Raw genomic sequence first — 20,837 nt, 5'->3', positions numbered from 1 at the left:
ACTCTCTGATAAATTGAAAGACAAAAAGGACAAGTATAAAAAGTAGACAGAGGGCACATAACTAAGGCAGAATATCAGCAAATAGCCCAAGCCTGCAAAGATGAAGTGAGGAAAGCTAAGCTCAAAATGAACTAAGGCTTGCAACAAAAATCAAAAATAACAAAAAAAGCTTCTTTCAACATGTAAAAAACAAGAAAAAAGTTAAGGAAATGATTGGTCCACTAGTTCAGGCATGTCAAACTTGCAATGTCACATGACATCGTGCAACATGGCATTGGCAATGGGGTGGGCGCGGCTTCCATATGATGAATCCGGCCCGTAGGCCGGCAGTTTGACACCCCTGCACTAGTGGGAGAAAGTGGCAAGAAGGTGACAAGCAACAGAGAGAAAATAGAACTACTCAACTAATTTTTGCATCCGTATTTACACAAAGGGAAAAAACAGTCCAACTCCAACCTATCAAAAACAGTACCATAAAAAACAGATTAGAACACAAGATAGGCAAGAAAATGGTAAGTACCTGTCAATCCTAGATGAGTTCAAATCACCAGGATCAGATGGACTACACTAATGTACTTGGACTTCAGTAAAGCATTTGATAAAGTAGATCACAACCTACTACTTGATAAGATAGAAAAATGTGGGTTAGGCAGCATCATCACCAGATGGATTTGTAGCTAGCTGACCGACAGTTCTCAGCATGTGATCCCCAATGGAACTGCATCTACATGGAGGGAAGTGTGTAGTGGGATACCCCAGGGCCCAGTGCTCTTCAATACCTTCATCAATGATTTGGATAAGGGGATAGATGGGGAACTCATCAAATTTGCAGACGACACTAAGCTGGCAGGAATAGCCAACACTCCAGAAGATAGGCTTAACATTTAGCAGGATCTTGACAGACTTGAACATTGAGAGCTATCTAATAAAATGAAATTCAATGGTGGAAAAAATAAGGTTCTACGTTTAGGCAAGAAAAACCAAATGCACAGGTATAGTATGGGTGGTACTTTGCTCAATAATAACAACTGTGAGAGGGATCTTGGAGTCCTAGTGGACAATCACTTAAATATGAGCCAGCAGTGTGCTGCAGCTGCCAAAAAAGCCAACACAGTGCTAGGCTGCAATAAAGAGGGATAAAATCAAGATCATGTGATGGGTTAACATCACTTTACAATGCCTTGGTAAGGCCACACTTGGAATACTGCATCCAGTTTTGGTCACCACGATGTAAAAAAGATGTTGAGACTCTAGAAAGAGTACAGAGAAGAGCAACAAAGATGATTGAGAGACTGGAGGCTAAAACATATAAGGAACAGTTGCTGGAATTGGGCATGGCTAGTTTAATGAAGAGAAGGACCAGGGGTGACATGATAGCAGTGTTCTAATATCTCAGGGGCTGACACAAAGAAGAGGGAGTCGAGGTATTACTACTACTACTACTACTACTACTACTACTACTACTACTACTACTACTAAAGTCTAGAAGCAAGGAAAAGTTTTTCTTCTGTACTCAACATTTTCATACTTGTTTTTAATCAAATTTGCTTTAACGTTTCAAAGTATTTGGGAAATTATTTAATGGGTTTTCTGAAATGAACTTTACATTTGTTCCATTCCTGAAAAGATGCAAAAGCTTGTCTCTACAGCGACGATGCCTACAACATATTTCAATCTTCTGAACTTCTAAATATTTACTATTGCATAAATATACATTCTCTTTTAAAATGTTATATTTTTTATTGTTTAGTTTTGTTGTGCATAACCTAGAATCCCATTGAATTGGTCAATTTTACAAAAGGATGAAAAAATAAAATATTTATTTCATATACATTTTTCAGATCACAAAAACTGAAAACATGTATCATTCAAATTCTAATTTCTCAAAACATAAAAAAGTATATATAAACATTATTTTCTCATTGTCTCTTAACTCATTACATCTACATTGGCATCTAGTAATTTTTTAAACAGGCCAAACAAATACAAAAATGATGACCCCCCCCTTCATTATTGGATTAATCCATTTCCACTATTTAATCCACTTTGCCGTTGCAAGATCACTACCTAGTGTAGTCCTCAATCTGCCTATCTCCAGTCTGGCCACTTCCAATATTGAGTGTAGCCTCAAGAAGAAATTATATATTTGTTAGACTCTTGGTATACACCTGACCTACAGACGTCTTGAACAAAATGCATTAAATGAGTTCATGAGAAGGTTACAGACACTTCAGTAATGGGACTACTTTCATTGTAAAGCCCAATTTACCTTACAATTTGTTAGGGTGAAATTTTTATACATCCTGTGTGTTATGTGACATATAGGAAAAAAGGAATATTACTTAACAACCCTATGAAAGAGAGCAATAACATTCATATAAATTAATTATGTTATGCACTAGACCAGGGGTCGGCAACCTTAAACACTCAAAGAACAACTTGGACCTGTTTCTCACAGAAAAGAAAACATTAGGAGCAACAAAATCCTTTTGACATCTAAAATGAAGATAACACTGCATATATCCTTTTTTACCTTTATGTTATGTATAAAAAAACTATAGTGTGTTGCATTTATAAAATCAATGAACTGCTACAAAGAAAACAAATTTTTATGCTGGAGAAAGTGGGGGGAAAAAAAACCTTTCTCCTTCATCCCAACAGGTGAAAACAATTTTAGTAGCTTATTTGCCTTCTTTAAATACAGCATAATTATCCCCATACCTCGTCTCTTAATTAAAAAAAAAATCAAAATATTTCATTAAACGTTCTTTACTAAAAGTTCAGTAAGGACAACATATATTCATATTCTCTCTCTCTCTCTCCCTCCCCTTTCCCTCTCTCTTTTTTTCTCTCTCTCTTTCCTCTCCCTGTCTCTATTCTCTTTTTCCTCTCCCTCTCTTTCCTCTCTCCCTGTCTCTATTCTCTTTCCTCTCCCTCTCTTTTTTTCTCTTTCCTCTCCCTTTCTCTCTTTCCTCTCCCCCTCTTTTCCCTCCCTCCCTCTCTCCCTGTCTCTATTCTCTCTTTCCTCTCCCTCCCTCTTTCTTCTCCCTCTCCCTCTCCCTCCCTCTGTCTCTCTCTCCCCCCCCTCCCTCCCTCTCTCCGATCTTCTGCTCACCTGGCCAGCTGGCCTCACACTGGCTGGCTCTCTCCTGCCCTTGGTCTGCCAGTCCTCTTCCCCCACTAAGTAAGTAAAAATGTTTGTGTGTGTGTCTGAGAGAGAGAGAGAGAGAGAGAGAGAGAGAGAGAGAGAGAGAGATGCTGCTTTCTGCTGCTTCTTGCTTCCTGTGGAGATGCAGCAAAGGCAGGAGCCCTGCGCAATAATCTTGTCAGCTTGTTGGAGAACAGCATGGGGGGGGAAGCGAAGCGAAAGGGCCTGACTCTCTCTCTCTCTTTGCAAATGGCAGAGGAGGACTGGGAGCCGCAGTAGAAAGCTCTCAAAGAGCCACATGCGGCTCCAGATGGCATGATTTAATATTTAGTCTTATGGCAGCAATTTCAGACTTATAATAGAGTCTAAAACCAAAGTACTTGGCAGATCCTCATCAAGAACTGACTGATTTCACATGACCTGAAATTATTAAGTGGAAATCCACATAACAGCATTTTCAGTTCACCAATCAAATATATTGTCTTGTTCTGTTCGATAAAATGAAACTCTGTAACAAGATAGAAGGCCAAGGGGAACAGTCTTCTGTAGGACACTGGCATGTATGAGACTCTGAAGAGAGATCCCACCAGCAGTTACAAGAAAAAGGTCACTGATTTCTTGCAACAATTATTAAAGGACAATGCCATCGACAAGTCACAATACTCCGTCTTTACCCTGGGGAAGGGTATATGGACTCCCCAAAATCCACAAAGAGGGAATACCACTCAGACCAATTGTCAGCAGCATCAATTCTGTCACCTACAACCTTGCAAAACATCTAAACACCTTATTAGCTCTGTTAGTTGGCAACATGACCCATCACATCAACAATTCACACGACTTTGCCAGCAAAGAACTATATTAGTTCAATATGATAGTAGATACTAAGGGAAAAAGAGAGGAAATATCTGATGATGTAACTTGAGATTTGTACTAAAGATTTATGTATGTTATGGAATTATTGATTGCCCAGTTACCACATTGTTTTTTAAATGTTTAATTGTAAAATTAGAAAACTAATAAAATATTAAAAAAAAAACAATTTATCTACATGAAAAGATGACAATATAGGTTTAAGGTTCTAGAATTTAAGGTTAAGAAACTAAGAAGGGTTATTAGAAAAATAAATGTATGACTCCTTTCACACAATGGATTGAAGATCTGATTGTACAAACACTGATTTTAAATTCAAACCAGCCATGTGGGGGCTCATTCTCCCAACAATTGCTCTCCCCCATCCTGCCACACTGGACTCATTCACCTTGCGAAGATCTAGCAACCTGTCTCCTTTCCAGCCTCTCTGCCGCACAAGATCACGGTGCTGAGAAGCTTCCAGTTTTGGCACAAAGTGTTTACAAGCGAAGGGGACACTTGAGGCAGCAAAATCAGTGCCACAAAGCGTCTGCTGAGTTTGCAAACACTTTGGGCGCCAAAACTAGAAGCTTCTCAGTGCCGTAATCTTGCATGACTTCAGCCGTGAGACTACAGCACTGAGAAGCTTCCAGTCTCCATGCATCGCTCCTGGCCTCCATTTTTGTCAGCAGAGGCCTTCAGAAAAAGCCTTTGCTGCCAAGAAAAATGCTCTGGATTGATGCACGCATCACACCTGGCTTCCGTTTTCATCGGCAAAAGCTTTTCCTGAAGACCTCTGCTGATGAAAATGGGAGGCTGGGAGCAATATGCGCATCAATCTGAAGCTCTGTTCTCAACAGCAAAGTCTTTTTGCAAATATGGCAAAAGGCTTTGCAAGTGGAGGGAAGGTTTTAATTTTTCAGGCCTTCCTTCCACTTGCAAAGTCTTTTATCGCAGATCTCATCCAGGCCTCCGTTTGCAGAGAACAGAGGCCTAAAGTACCATGAGATCATACGAGATCAGTAGTGTAAGATCTTACATTACTAATCTCACATGATCTTGTAGTACTTTAGGCCTCCATTCTCTGTGAATGAACTGAAGGCCTGAAGCAGTGAAACAGGCCAAGAACAAAGGCTCTCTAGATCTTTGCAAGGTGAGTATCCACAGGCCTAGTGCTTATAGGGACCTGGGGGCAAGGGGAGGGAAGGGAATAGCCAGGATAAATGTTGCATTGCCTCTGCGGTTGTTCATAAGGGTGAACAATTGCCATGGTGCTGCAATATTCGTAATTTTGGGACTTGTCATAAACACTAGAGGGCACTTACTGTGTAACTTCAAATGTTCAGTTAGGGAACGTTTGTAACTCGGGGATTAACTGTATAGGACTGAACATATAAATGGATCTTTACCTGGAGAAACCTCTTCTTTCTGTCTAACTGTGTGGTCTTTTGTGAATTTCACTCTTTGATGAGCCCGTATACATGTCTTGCATAACCACTCTACACACTCCACACAAAAGCCATTGGCTTCTGCATTGTCTTCACAGCTTGTACAAACCTGCAAAATTAGAAACAAAATATATTTTGAAACAAATAGAGTTACAAAATTTGTAGATCTGATCTTAATGATTAATGCAGAATTCAGCTGGAAAGTTCATGAAATACTGTAATTGTGCTAATCTAAGAACACTTCGAGACTTTGTAAACAATTAACCCTTGATAAATCCAGGATAGATTGATATCTTATTTCGGCTAGAATTGCACTTCAATGAAGATTTTACCAATTCCTGGGGAAATATATGTAGTTTTCCACTTGTGATCATTCAAAGTTACAAGGGACCTCCGTAAAAGGTACTTATATTCTGGTTTTGAATTTCCAACAGCTGCCCCCCATGGTTATGTGACATACTTTGGGCCCACATTTACAGCTGTTTGCAGCAACCCATGGTCACATGACTTCTCTTTACATTTACATTTTTGCCAAAATTATTTAAATTATTTTATTTTATTGAATAATTAAATAAGTTATTTATTTCTAGTTTTTGATAGAAGCGCCCCATAAAGAACAATGCATTCGCATAATGTCCATCACATTCTCTTTATGGATACCATGTTCAGTTAATGACTGCTGCAAAAAAGGTCATAAAATTAGGCCAGTTACATAAGTGATCCACTTGACTACTCTCATGACTTACAACCATAATGGGCAGGTTCAATTATGGTAATAAATTGAGGATTATTTGTATACATAAAATTTCATCTTTTCTGGTAACATGAAAGATTTGCACAATATTGGTACTGGAACTAGTTTCAGTCTTTAATTTCATGAAATAAATTTTAAACACATGTTCAATCTTCACTGGAAAGTCAGTTCGCCAAGGAAGGAACTTTCTGAAAATATCCTCCATAAATTCACTCAGGTTTGATTAATTTGAGAGATTTTCAATACCAATCACACATAGAGTTTTTCCTCCATGTTTGGACACTAATTCATTTATCCAAAATATTATGAATGGTTTGAGTTATGGTCTCATGGATCTGTAATTAATCTTCGTATCTAGCCACTTTTTCTTGCATCTGTTTTAAATCACTCTTAAGCTTTTGTTGAATCAACAAGACTTGTACTTTAACTAGGATCTTTTAGTAGAAGAATCCTCTGCCATTTTTCCCAGCATAGCCGATGTTAATGACGGAGTTAGAATTAAGCTACCTATTGACCATAGTAATTTTTTAATTACCTAATGATCAAAGTCTTTATCTACAGAATCTGAAAATACAGGAATTTGAAAACTCTTTAATTAGTATCAATCAATCAACTTATTATTACAGCCAAAGGCCAACGCATAAATTAAACATTCAAATAAAACAAAACTAAATAGAACCAACACAAGAAGACATAGCAATATATTACAATTAATGATGTAATCAATGAGTGACCAAGGTCTGTCTAGTTTTACAGACAATATAACAAAAACTAGCTACCTTCAGAAAAACTGAATCATACTGACCTGCCAATAAAAATACATTGAGTATAGTCTAATGCTGGATAAAAACACATGTAATAAAAATTAATTATAAAAGATTATTAAAAAGATCTAAAATGTTTATTTATGTTTCTGATGAATCCCCAATGCTGCTGCACAGAATCTAGCCACCGGCACCGTGATCACTGCCTACTCATCCTTAAGCAGCCACTGGAGATAAATACTTTCCGAACGACCAGGATACCTATCAATTATGGGGAGGATATGGTTTTTCCGAATAGCTCTATAGAAGGAACATCGAAGGAGTATACGTCCAATGGTCTCCACCTCTCCTGAGCCACAGGAGCAGAGTCTTTTAGCCAATGGTGTCTTTTTATACTTGCCGTACAGGACGGCCAATGGAAACACATGGCACAGTGCAAGCGAGAATGCTTTCCGGTGGTTTACTGACTCCAACTGACTAAGATACCTGGCAGGTGTAACCACATATCTAATAGTCTGGAGCCAGAAACAACGGAGCTATACCTAAGTCCACTTGCATCTTTAATTACTTTTTAATTACTCTTTAATTAGTAAAGAAGCAATATGTGCCAACAGAGTAATCCCAAACTAGGTATCAATGATGCAGCATTAGTTAATAACTAATAATATCTAGTTAACTAATTGGTTAATAACTAACATCTGCAATAATGCTGATGGCTATTTGCAGGTTTTTCTGAAGTGATTACTGTGATTTCCAAATTTAGCCTGTGGCATAGTGGTTAGAATGCAGTATTGCAGGCTAACTCTGCTCACAGCCAGAAGTTCAATCCCGACCCGTTCAAGGTTGACTCAGTTTCCATCCTTCTGAGGTCGGTAAAATAAGGACCTAAATTGTTGGGGCAATATTCTGACATTTATAAACTGCCCAGACAGTGCTGTAAAGCACTATGGAGCGATATATAAGTCTAAGTGTTATTACTATTTATTCGTTAAATGTATATCTTACTTCTTTTCCAGTTTAAAAAAGCATCTATCTGCACATTTGTTGAACTGCAGGACTTGATATAGAAATACTCTCTTCTTGGAAGAGTAACTGCAAGTTCACAAGATAGAATTCTATTCCCAATAATAATTTTAGAAAGGTTAATTTAGCAGCCAACATAAAGCTATAATATAGAAAAATACAGGAATACTAAGATGTTGGTACAGCTTCAACAACTTCTAACAAACCTTCTGAAGGTAGTCCTTGACTTACAAGCACAATTGGGACTGGATTTCCAATTGTAAGTTATCATGATCATAAGTCAAGGCACCCATGTGATAAGACCCGATCTGACATTTTTGCAGCACTCATTAAACAAATACCATGGTCTTAAGTGAAAACCTATTCTTCTGGATGAGCATTTTTTACTGGAAACTGGTAAGGAACATCGCAAATCACACTCACATGACCATGAGACACTGCAACAGATTAAGGTGAGCTGGTTGCAAAGTGTCCAAAATAAGATCATATGACTCTGTAAGTGTGTCTTTGTGTGTAGGTGGCATATTTTATAACAACCAGAATTTCCAATGGTGAATAAAAATTGTAAGGAGATAAAAAAAAATTGGTAAAGTTCGCTTTGTATTAACCTTAAGGTGTTGCTATTGAGAAATTTACTGCTTTTACCATTTTTTAAAAAAAGTCACATTTACCAATGATTCAGCTTACTCTCTAAGGACTAAAATATACCTAATATTCTAAACATTTTATACCATATAAATGTTTGACACAGTGGTTAGAATGTAATATTTCAGGCTAACTCTGCCCACAGCCTGGAATTTGAACCTGATGGACTCGAGATTGATTGAGTCTTCCATCTTTCAAGGTCGGCAAAATAAGGATACAGATTGTTGGGGACAATATGCAGACATTGTAAACTGCTCAGAGAATGCCATAAAGCACTATGAAGCGATAAATAAGTCTAAGTGCTATTGTTATTTAGCTTTATTAAATCATTACACCAAATATATAAGAATGGCTTATAGCAGGGGTCTTCAAATTTGGCCCTTTTATGACTTGTGGACTTCAACTCCCAGAATTCCTCAGCCAGCGTGTCTGGCTGAGGAATTCTGGGAGTTGAAGTCCACAAGTCATAAAAGGGCTAAGTTTGAAGACCCCTGGCTTATAATTTTGTTTCCTTTTTAAACATGAAAAAGCTGTTTGATGCATTGTTCAAGATACATTGATCATTAACATCAGTCTTTTAATTCAACTAAAAAGGGATTTGTCCTATTACAAAAAGATACTAGTTATCATATTATCATTTGGTATTATTTCTTCAAAGGCTATTTCGTGGATACCCTGCTAGAAATAGCAGCTGACATATTTTCAATTTCTTACGGATACGACCACCGGTATTTGCTTCTCCTATTTCTTAAATAAATCCTGTGACCAACCAAATTTCATGTTTCTTTTTCTATTAGGTGGCAAATAACAAATATAAAGAAATAAAAAAATGGTTTCTTATTAAAACCTGGTCTATTTTTCACCTGGCAACATTTCAGTAAAACATATACAATGTCAGTATCTCAATTTACATTTTCTGAGGATGAAATACTAAAGAAAGGAGTGCTGTTATCTGCCTATTTTTGCTTTTTTTCTGTCCTGTTTTTATACACAAAACATGCAACTGAATTTTTCACCAAACATTAGTTTATATTTGTCAATGGAATATCATATATTTGGCAGTTTTGGGACTCTCCAAAATACTTAGACACAAACCTGATTTGACTTTTCTACTGTACTACTGGGAACCTCAGTAGTATCCTTCACAAAGATGTTGTCAATAATGTGTCTTTCTGCACATTCCTGGCCACAAATTGGACAGCGAACAACACCAACTAGTGAAAAAAAAAAGAATGACGTAAATTATAGATTTACAAATCAGACATTATCCACTCATTTTTTTCAGAACTTTTTTTATCCTATTCAAGAGTGTCCCATTTCTTAGCAGCAAATAATACATTCTCCTCAGCTTATCTCACTGCTTCTTCTCTAAGCCACATATCAATGCAATACAGCATTATTTTACATTGAGAAATTCCTTAAACCAAAAGCATATCCCTATTTTGGTGTTCAAAGAACTTAAGATGAACATACATTAGGCCACGTGCAATTTATCAGGTCATATCATATGCATTTCACATCATATTATATAAAAGTCAGGTCATATGCATTTTTAAGAACTAATTAGTATCTTTAAAAATGATAATAGTCAGATACCTGAGTATATAAAAATAATATAAATGTATTTGAATTTACAGCACTGTAAATTATTGCATAAAGAATATCAACAGAAAAGATGAAGTTTTATATATAAAGGAAACTTGCTTTGTTACATTATACAGAGAATTATTCATGATTTTATAAAATACAAAAATGTTCGGGTATCTGAAAGCATTCAACTAACTTCATCTGACACTGGTTATTACTCTGATAAAGTACTCTGAGATACAATGCCTCTTCAAGCAGAGTGGTGCTCAGCTTGCAAGAGTAGACTCTGACAATTACCTAGATACTGAACTGATTTGAAACCAAGAATAAGCTGAAGGAGACCAAAGTCTAATGAATGACCTAGTCTACTATAAAGATCAAACACATAATGCCCTTCTTCTAAGAAACAACATAACCAGTCTCTAATGCAAATACAACTAAAAAGCCCACAAATAAAAGATAAAAGCAGTTCTCTTCTCCTATTGTTGTTCCATGCACTAAAACATAAAGGGAGACATCTTCCATGTCTGAAGGCAGCACCTTGTCATCAAAATTGGTAGCTACTGAATGACCTGTCTTGTAGGAATGCAGTATTGCAGGCTACTTCTGCTGGCTGCTGACTGCCAGTAGTTTGGCAGTTTAATTCTCAACAACTCAAGGTTGACTCAGATTTCCATTCTTCCAAGGTTGGTAAAATGAGGCTTAGATGTTGGTGGCAATATGCTGACTCTGTAAACCGCTTAAAGAGAGCTGTAAAGCACTATGAAGCTGTATATAAGTCTAAGTGCTATTGCTATTCAGCAACTTGGTGGTGCTGGCAGGCAGAAGAATGAAATAAAAGAGTTTTCCTCTCCCGCTCTACTACTGAGTTATGTAGCTTTAGCCATGTCAACCCTAACACGACAGTTCTTGAAGATTAAGAGTGACATAAGAGCTCAGCATGCTCTTCAATTGTTAACCATGATGGTACCCGCTCTTAGAGGCTGCATATCTATCATCTCTACCTTTCCTTCACAGGTTTACTCTAGATATCTGTAACTCTTCTCCTAACTATATAGCTCTATGAAATTTGTGGTTGCACCAGAATCAAGTAAAGCTTCAAGTTGTTCCTCAAAGCCAAAATAAACAATTTGATAGAAGCAAATAAGAGTATTGTGATCCAGATAAACCTACGCCTTTTTTACAAGCTGAATGGACGCCCCTGCAAGTTCAATCAGAATAGAGCTCAAAGGGACCTTGAGGGTCTCCTATTCCAACCCCCTGCTCAAGCAGGAGACCTTATACTATTCCAGACAAGTGACTGTCAGGTTTTATCCTTTTTATTAGTTTATAATATAAAATACAAAAATACAAAAGTAAATAATAAAAAAATAGGGGAGGGAAAGAGGAAAAGTGTAGAAAAGGAGGGAAAAAGAAAGAAAAGGCATTGAGTTCCAATTCTCTTTAGTGTAGTAGAATAAATAGTATTCTTCTTAAAAAACCTCCAGTATTAAAGCACCCCCACTTTCTGATGGCAAGCTATTCCACTGGTTAATTGTTCTCACTGTTAGGAAGTTTCTCCTTAATTCCAGATTGCTTCTCTCCCTGATTAGTTTCCATCCATTGTTTCTTGTCCTGCCCTCTGATGCTTTGGAAAATAAGTTGATCCCCTCCTCTTTATGGTAGACTCTCAAATACTGGAATCCTGCTATCATGTCCCCCTAGTCCTTTTCTCTAGACTAGCCAAACCCAAATTCTGCTACTGTTCTTCATATGTTTTGGTCTCTAGGCCTTTAGGCTTTAGGCCTCTAGGCTTTTCTTTGCACATTTTCCAAAGTCTCAACATATTTTTTCCTAATGTGGTGACTAAAACTGGATGCAGTATTCCAGGTGTGGCCTTACTAGGGCTTTATAAAGCAGTATTAATACTTCACATGCTTTTGATTCTATGCCTCTATTTATACAACCAAGGACTGTATTACCTTTTTGACTGCTGCTGCACACTGCTGGCTCATATTTAAGTGAGTGTCCACTAGGACTCCAAGGTCCCTTTTCACAGTTACTGTTTTTGAGCCAGGTTTCACCTAACCTGTACTTGTACCTTTGGTTTTTCTTGCCTAAATGTAAACCTTGCTTTTTTCCACATTAAATTTCATTTTGTTGGATAGGGCCCATGCTTCAATTCTGTCAAGATCTTTTTGGATCCTGAACTTGTCTTCTGTGGTGTTAGCTATTCCTGTCAGCTTAGTGTCATCTGCAAATTTGAAGAGTTCCCCTTCTACTCCCCCAAGTCATTTATGAAGAGACTGAAGATGGAACCTTGTGGAGACTTCCGGTCCTGCGCGGTAGTGACTGGTTGCAGGCTTGTGGACTGCCGCACCCCCACGGCCAACTTTCATTCTGCCTGGAGACTCTAATGCAGTGATTCTCAACCTTTCTAATGTCGTGACCCCATAATACAGTTCCTCATGTTGTGGTGACCCCCAAGTGGGTGTGGCCACCAATAAGAGGGAGTAGGACAGCTAGGGAAAAGGGAAAAAAATGGCGGACAGCATGGTTTGGTGACCCCCGTGAAATGGTCATTTGACCCCAAATGGGGTCCCGACCCACAGGTTGAGAACCACTGCTCTAATGGCTCCAAGCCACCCCAGAGAGGCAGCGAAGAAACAAGGGTGCCCCGGCGACTCTGGAATGACGGCAGTCATTCCGTTCATCTTGGGGAAAGCTTTCTAACTGAAAGGAGAAAGGTTGTATTTCATCAATCAGCCCAAGCTACTTGCAACCGGAGTCCAAAAGAATTAACCAGCACTACAGTAAACTGTACTTAAAATTGGGTGAGGAATCTGATTTTCCCTTTTCTATTCTACACTTAATTTCCTGGAAAAGATCCCCAAGAAGCAAAATGTCTCCAAAAGTGAAGGAGGGGGACTTCCACCCCATCCTTATACCAACGGAAGTGGCGAATTAAAATTTCTATGGAGGATCAAAATATATGATAGTGAAATAAATTTATAAACCTGAAAGCTAAAATTTAACTTTGGACGAGTTTAAGATTGTTGAATGGTTAAGACACTCATTTTAAAGACCATTGTTCATGTTGAAAACTAAATAGATGCTGACACCTAGTGGTGGATGAAGATTATGACAGCTATGATTTCCACAGAGAACTTGCCAAAACCTGGGAAAAGCTAATCTGTGTTTGTGACCTTCAAAACTTTAAGAATATAGAACAGCTGTGACAAAAAAGACACCAATCTGGGCTGCAGACAAAGAGAGAATTATAAACCTTAGGAGAAAAAATCTTTCTTGAACTCTTTGGATTACAAATATCTATTTAACCGGGACTCTAAAGCTATTTGCAGATAAGAAGGAAAACTCCAACTTTTGGGCATCATGGATCAGAGACATATAGACAGAACACACCAAGAAAACATAAATACCTCTCAGGAGGAGATATATAGTATACTGCAATTAATTCAAATAACACTGAGTTCAAATCACAAAGAAATCCAAAATAACTTTAAAATACAAATCAATCTATCTCTAAGTTAACTTTATAACAAAACAACAACAACAACAACAAAAACCTTCCAGGAAACAACAACAGAAAAGGAGCAGACAAAACAAATAAGTGGACATAAAATTGAAAATAGAGACTCAAAGATGGAACTTAACAAAGAAAGAAAACATGATTTAATCCTAGTGGGAAAAAAATTACAAGAAATGAAAAAAACAACTCATCCCTTAAGACTACAAAATAAATCGGGGGGGGGGGAACCAATTTGGATAAAATTGAATATAGAGATGTTGAAAACATCAGAGAGAAAGGAAGTGACAAGAGAAGCAAAGAAGGAGAAAGAGAAAAACACGGAAAAGCAAAAGCCTCACATAAAGACATGAAGAAATGCACTATCACCTGGAAGTGGCCAGCAAATGGCCCTTGCCTACTTCATCTATCCAGCTTGATGGACTCTGGGGGAGAGGTTTCAGCAGGCAGCAGGGTGCTCTCCTCACAGTGCCGAGAGGCTAAGCTGGGCGGCACAAATCCAAAAAGAAGAGCAAGGCCACCCAGCTCCCAGCCTGCCTGGTTTTGGCAGGCAGCGGGGCACTCTCCTCACAGCACCAAGAGCTGAGCTGGGGCGTGAATCTGATGAGAAGTGCAGTGCTGCCTAGCCCCCAGTCTGCCCAGTTTCAGTAGGCAGCAAGATGCAAAGCTGATGAGCTTCACACTGCCCGGCTCAACCTCTCAGCACTATGAAGAAAGTGCCCTGCTGCCTGCCAAAACTGGGCAGGCCGGGGGCTGGGCGGCATTGCACAGGTAATGTTGACTCTCACGCTGCTCATGGCATCCCCTCTCCCAGACCCCATCAAGCTAGATATGTGAAGTAGGTGAGGGCCATGTGCTGGCTAATTCCAGGTGATGGTGCATTTCTTCATTCCTCACAAAGGGTGACACCTCCCCAGCTGTGTTTCTTGCCTGTTTTCTCCCTCCCTCATCTCAAATATTTTCCCACCATTCTGTACTTAGGAAGGAAGGAAGGAAAGAAGGAAAGGAGGAGAGGGAGCGTCTGAGGGACCTGCTGCCCTTTCTCCATCCCCCTGCCCCCTCCTTCTGGCCTATCCTGGGTGTCTCCCATCCTATTGCTAAGGAAGCTTTGGATACAAATCCAGGTCTACTCCCATGGAGAGGGAATGGGCCTCCCTCTGACTTTGCCCACATACCCATCATGAGCAACCTGGATAAGGAGAGCAAGCACAGCAGCAACAGCCTTGAGGAGGAGATAAATGCAGCTGAGTGCCCCCTTGGGAAAGTGGGGCTGGGCTGGTGCCGCGGGTGCTTGAGGGCCAGGCTGGGCATTTGACCTCTGCTGCCCAGGGCTCTGGGCAGCCTGCACCATCATCCAGCGCTCCCTGCATGGTCTGAGAGGAACAATGAGGCTCCTCCAGTGGACCATGCCTTGGCACTTGCCCTGGTCCCACCCTCTTCTGCCCCACTCCTGCCCAGGCCCCCACAGGCACCCTTGACACGAACGATATAGAGTTGGCCATGCCCACCCAGTAGGCCGCACCCGCCCTGGCCACACCCACCTGCCCCCCCAAGGGCAACTGCAATGCTGATGCGGCTCTCAATGAAATTGAGTTTGACACCCCTGGCCTAGATGAAGGAAATGTTTTAGATAATTAAATGTGTTCGAATGGGGCGCTGTCTTACCTGAATGCCTTTTCTCACCATGATGAATGGAGAATCCACGAATGGGTTAACTGTGTCCTCCTGCCCAAATTAGACCAAGTCAGTCAAGTTGCCACACCCGTCCTGGACTAAGTAACACCCCAGTTTCGAATAGGGCGAAGCTAATGACTGTATGACGTGTTGGCTCCCAGATCCCTGACACTGGACCTGACTGTGGATAAGGGATGGGGGTGGATTCTCCATTCATCATGCTGAGAAAAGGCATTTAGGTAAGACAACGCCCCTTCTCCAGCATGAAGAATGGAGAATCCACAAATGAGACTTATCAAACCCCATCTGTCTCTATGGGTGGGAAGCAGACTGGGCCTGTGTCGACGTTGCTGGCACTATCTACTGTAACACCCATTGGCCAAAGGAGGCCTCCGCAGAAGCAAATTTATTATGCTTATAATGTCGCACAAAGGGGGAAGGCGAAGACCATGTCACTACCCTGCAAATGTCATCTATGGACGCTTGCGTAGCCCATGCAGCTGAGGTAGCGGCACTACGGGTGGAATGTGCTGTCACATGACTCGGAACTGGTAAAGAGCGTGCCTGATATGCTCCTGAGATACAGGCCTTGATCCACCTGCCAATGATAGAAGAAGAGACCTTATGCCCCCTAGAGGCAGGTTGGAATGAAACAAAGAGGGCTTCTGACCTGCGAAAAGCAGCCGTCCGCTTAATGTAATAGCACAATGCCCTGTGGACGTCCAGAGTATGCCATTGCCGCTTCAAGTCCAGCAACACGATCTCTTGTGCCCTGTGAAACATGGTGTTAATCTTTGGAACGAACGAGGGATCCATCGCAGGACCACTCTGTCTTGGTGAAAGACGCATAAGTCGTCTCTGACGGAAAGAGCTGCCAGCTCCGAGATGTGTCTAGCCGAGATAACCACAACCAAGAAGGCAACCTTGAATGACAAGGACCGTAGGTTGCAGGTACTGATGGATTCAAAGGGCGACTCGGTAATGGCTTGTAGGACCCATGATAACTCCCAAGTGGGATACCGATGAACCACGGGCGGTTTGCTGTTCGTAACCCCCCTTGATAAAGGAGCGGACCCCGGGGTGCTGAGCCAATGGGCTTGAGTTGTCACAGGTAAACACCGTGGAAAGAGCCGCCACCTGTCTGCGGATAGTGTTGGGCACTAAACCCCTATCCACGCCTTCCAACAAATAGTCCAAGAGCCATGGAATAGTCACATCCGAGAGAGCCAAGTGATTCCTTTCACACCATTGGCAAAAATTCCTCCACATGGTGTTGTAAATGCGATTCATTGCCGGCCTTTGGGAGGCTTGAATCATTGAAATTACCCTTGATGAATAGGATCCCTGTGCTGAGAACTGGCATTCAGATGCCAGGCAGCTAACTGGAGCCACTGGGGCTCTGGATGTTGTATGGCTCCCTGTAATAGAATTATCTAATCTGGAGGAATCCTCCACGGAGGAACTACAGAAAGGCTCACAAGATCCACAAACCACGGTTGCCTCAGCCAGTGAGGGGCAATGAATATTACCTCTGGCCGTTCCTACAGTATTTTCCTGATGACTGCCGGGATCAGAGGGAGAGGGGAAAAAGCGTACAGCAGTCCCCCTGGCCACGGACTGCGAAGGGCATCCGCTCTCTCCGCCCCCGGAGAGGGGAACCGAGAGAAGAACCGTGGGAGCTGGGAGTTCGCTATGGAGGCGAACAGATCCAGCACCGGTTTTTATTTATTATTTATTTTTATTTTTAAAATTTATAAGCCGCCCCACTCCCTGAGGACTCTGGGCAGCTAACAATAAAAACACATAAAACATAACAAAACAAACAGTACAACAACAGTCATCCAGGGGTCAGATTTTATAAACCCCAGGCCTGCCGGAAAAGCCAGGTCTTAAGCAACTTACGGAAAACCAATAGGGTGGGAGCGGTCCTAATCTCCGGGGGGAGCTGGTTCCAAAATGTGGGCGCCATCACAGAGAAAGCCCTCCTCTGCGGCCCTGCCAAATGGCACTGCTTGACCGACGGGACCTGAAGGAGGCCCAGCCTGTGGGATCTAACCGGACGAAGGGAACTATGAGGTAGTAGGCGGTCTCACAAATAGCCTGGTTGACCAAACCTCTGTGATATCTCCTTGAAGAGATCCAGATGTAGACGCCATTCTGAATGGTCCACTGTTAAGCAGCTCAGGTAGTCTGCTTGTCAATTTGCCTCTCCCAAGATGTGCTCAGCCTTCAGGAAGAGGAGATTTTATTCTGCTCAAGATCCCAACAACTGGGCCTCGGCCATGAGAGACCAAGATCGAGAACCGCCTTGACGGTTCACATGGGCCTTCGCCGCCACATTGTCCGTGAGGACTAGCACATGGTGCCTCACAACTTTGACACGGAAGTGATGAAGAGTCAGATGTATAGCTCTGAGCTCCAACTAGTTGATGTTGTGCTTCAGACCTAGCCGGGACCACCAGCCCTAAGCCAACTGAGATTGGAGGTATGCTTCCCAGCCAAACATACTTGCGTTTGTAGTTAGGGTTAGCCGGATGGGTTCCTTGAACAGTGATCCCTTGGCTAATGCTGGGGAGGTCCACCACTGAAGTGATCTTAGGGTCTGGGGTGGAATCCGTACCCTTTAGGTGGAAAAGCTTGTGCCCAGTCTTTGAAACGGGAGCAAGAACCATTGAAGGTGCCTGGAGTGTAGTCTGGCACAAGGCACTATAGCAATGCAAGATATCATCTTTTCCAATAGTTGGAAGAGCACAGCCAGTGCCACTACACGCTCCCTGCGGACCTTGAGGACCATGGCTCAAATGCTGACCTGATGCTCCTGGGACAGATAGACCTGACAAAGGTCTGTGTCTATCAACGCGCCCAAGTGTAAAAGGCGGGTTGAAGGGATCAGGTGGCTCTTTTGAAAGTTGACCAAGAATCCGTGGTCCTGAAGAGTCTTTATAGTTAAGGTTAAGTCTGCTTGGGCATTCAGAGTGGAGGACGACTGGATTAGAATGTCGTCCAGGTAACATTGAACGTGCACCGGTACCGATCTGAGATGTGCGGTGAGCACCTTGGTGAAAACCCTGGGAGCCGATGAGAGGCCAAATGGCAGGGCCTTGTATTCATAGTGGTTGTTGGAATAGCTGAACCTGAGAAATTGTCGGTGGTTTGGATGGATGGGAATGTGGAGGTACGCCTCCATAAGATCTATTGATGTCATGAAGTCTCCCTGTCGGACACTGGCCAGAATGGACTGGAGCATTTGCATTTTGAATTTGTGGTACAAGAGGTGGGAATTTAGGCCCTTGAGGTCGAATATTGCCCTCCAACCCTCCGAGGTCTTGGGGACAACAAAGAGGATGGAGTAAAATCCCTGTCTTAGTTGACTTGTTGGCACCCTCTCTATGGTTCTTATACTTAACAGGTGTTGAATGGCATCCTCCGTGAGTCCCTTCTTTACTGGATTCCTTGTCGTGGAGGCCTTGTCATGAACTCCAGAGACAGACTGTCTCTGATGGTGCTTAGCACTCAAGCGTCCGTGGTCGTAGTCTCCCATTGGTGGACAAAGTAAGTTAATCTGCCACCTATGGGAGAGATCCTCCCCGAGTCACTTTGATCTACGGAAGGAATGGCCTCCCCTGCCTCAAAAGGACCACTTGCCCTGAGCCTGTTGTCTGGATCTGTCCCTGTAGCCGGACCGGTCCAAAAAATGATCCGGGCCTGCAGAAAAGGGCTGGGAGATGTGCCCCAAGACTGAATCTGGTCCCGACAGAAAGGAAGGATGGCGGCCATACAAGAAGAAACGTCAGCCCGACCTCCTGGAGAGGTGGTAGAGTACCCTCTGTTTCTCCCTGTTTTCCACTAGATAGGGAGTGAGGACCTCCCCAAAGAGACACCCGCCCTGGTACAGGGCGGCAGCCACGCGGCATTTGTGTTTGGTATCAGTTCTCCAATTCCTGAGCCAAAACAACCGATGTGCGGCGACGTTGGAAGCTATGGTACGAGTCGAGAATCTGGCCAATTGAAGAGATACGTCTGCCATATATTCCAAGGCTGCCCGGAACTTGGTTAAGTCCTGATGGACTCTTACCTCCTCTAGAGAAATTCTAGCCTGGAGTTCACGAAGCCAGATTAGAGAGATCCTGGTGAAGAATGAAGTTGAGGTAGATGCTGTTATTGCCCATGCCGAAGCCTGGTGTGTCCTGTGGAGTGAAACCTCAGATTTTTTTATCCTCAGCCTTCAATGTCTCCGCCATATCCCCTGGTACCTTGGAATCTGAAAACAAAGGGGTTAAGGACTCATCCACTCCAGGCACTTCCAGCACCTCATTCAGTGTCGGTACCGTATCTATCAGTTTCCGGTCGATACCCCCGAGGGTGGAGAAGGTATCTGGTGATCCCCATTGTCCCTGTACAGACTTCAAGAACATGGGAAGGCAAGCAATCTGTTGGTGTTTGACAACCGGTTTGGAAAACAACAGGCTGGTGTCCTTACTAGGTAGGTACCTGTTCAGGTACCGAAGGCTGCTCCGGACCGATCTTACCGGTGGCAGGCCTTGCGGAGCAGAGATGGGAAGAATGTGGGATTGAATAAACCTATGAGGGGAGGAGCCTCCAAGGAAATTTCCTCATCGTCCGACCACTGACCTTCTGTGTGGCTATACTCTGCATAATCTGAGACCTCGCTCCCACGTAAGTGTGGGGGCGAGGCTGAATCCGGGTAGTGATAATCACTGGATCGCGAGGGACTGGGAGAGGCCAGGGAGGTCATTGAAGTGAAAGACGCCTGTGGGCACGCTGTGGACACCATTGTTTGTGTGACAGCCTGGGAGATCATGCCCTGTAGTTGATCTGTAAAAGATGGTTGCTCTATGGGCCAGAGCCCCACTGCAATGGGGGTAAACATAGCCATTGGAGTCTGTAGTTGGCACGCAAAGGACAGCCTCTCTGGAGGCCCAAGCCCCACTGCAGTTGGGGTAAATGTGGCCTCTGGCACCTGAAAGAGATCTCGAGACGTTGGTTCCTCTTCGAAGAGGGAAAGGTGTTCCTGACCAAAACCGAATGAAGAACCCTGCCCAGGATCCCGTTCTGGAGACCATTCAGGCATGGGGGGGGCAATGCATGGGGCACCTGTTGGCGATGCAAGTGTGGGAGGGGCGAGCTGACTGCCCCCTCTACCGCCAGCTTTTGGGCACGTGAAAATTGTCTCTCCAGGGCAGGATGTCTATGGCTGGCCTGTTTCTCAGCCGCCTTGGAGGCTCTTTTGTCCAGACTGGCCTTGGTTTTGGCCTTGATTTTAGCAGCTGCTGTCTGGTTAGATGACTTACGCTTTGTATGTCCACCCGAGGTGGAAGCCTGTGGCTCAGTGTTGTCCGCCATTGTAAAGCGAGAGTTTTCAATGGAATGCTGAAGCAGTCTGCAAGAGATGCGG

General features: G+C 42.4%; 1 protein-coding gene across 3 annotated transcripts in view; it reads right to left on the bottom strand.

Moving 5' to 3' along the window:
* TRIM24 (tripartite motif containing 24) overlaps window positions 1-20,837 on the bottom strand; it is a 66,359-nt gene that overhangs the window by 21,440 nt on the left and 24,082 nt on the right. For all 3 annotated transcript variants that reach the window (XM_039362236.1, XM_039362228.1, XM_039362245.1), the window contains exons 2-3: window positions 9,730-9,848; window positions 5,410-5,557 (exon numbers count right to left, since the gene is read on the bottom strand). In XM_039362236.1, the coding sequence (XP_039218170.1) occupies window positions 5,410-5,557; window positions 9,730-9,848 (267 nt within the window). The remainder of the gene's footprint in view (window positions 1-5,409; window positions 5,558-9,729; window positions 9,849-20,837) is intronic.

The sequence above is a fragment of the Crotalus tigris genome, unplaced genomic scaffold (genome assembly GCF_016545835.1).
Source record: "Crotalus tigris isolate CLP2741 ecotype Arizona unplaced genomic scaffold, ASM1654583v1 scf7180000017588.1960692, whole genome shotgun sequence".
NCBI classification, from domain to species: Eukaryota; Metazoa; Chordata; class Lepidosauria; order Squamata; family Viperidae; genus Crotalus; species Crotalus tigris.
This window is presented reverse-complemented; position numbering and strand designations above follow the sequence as displayed.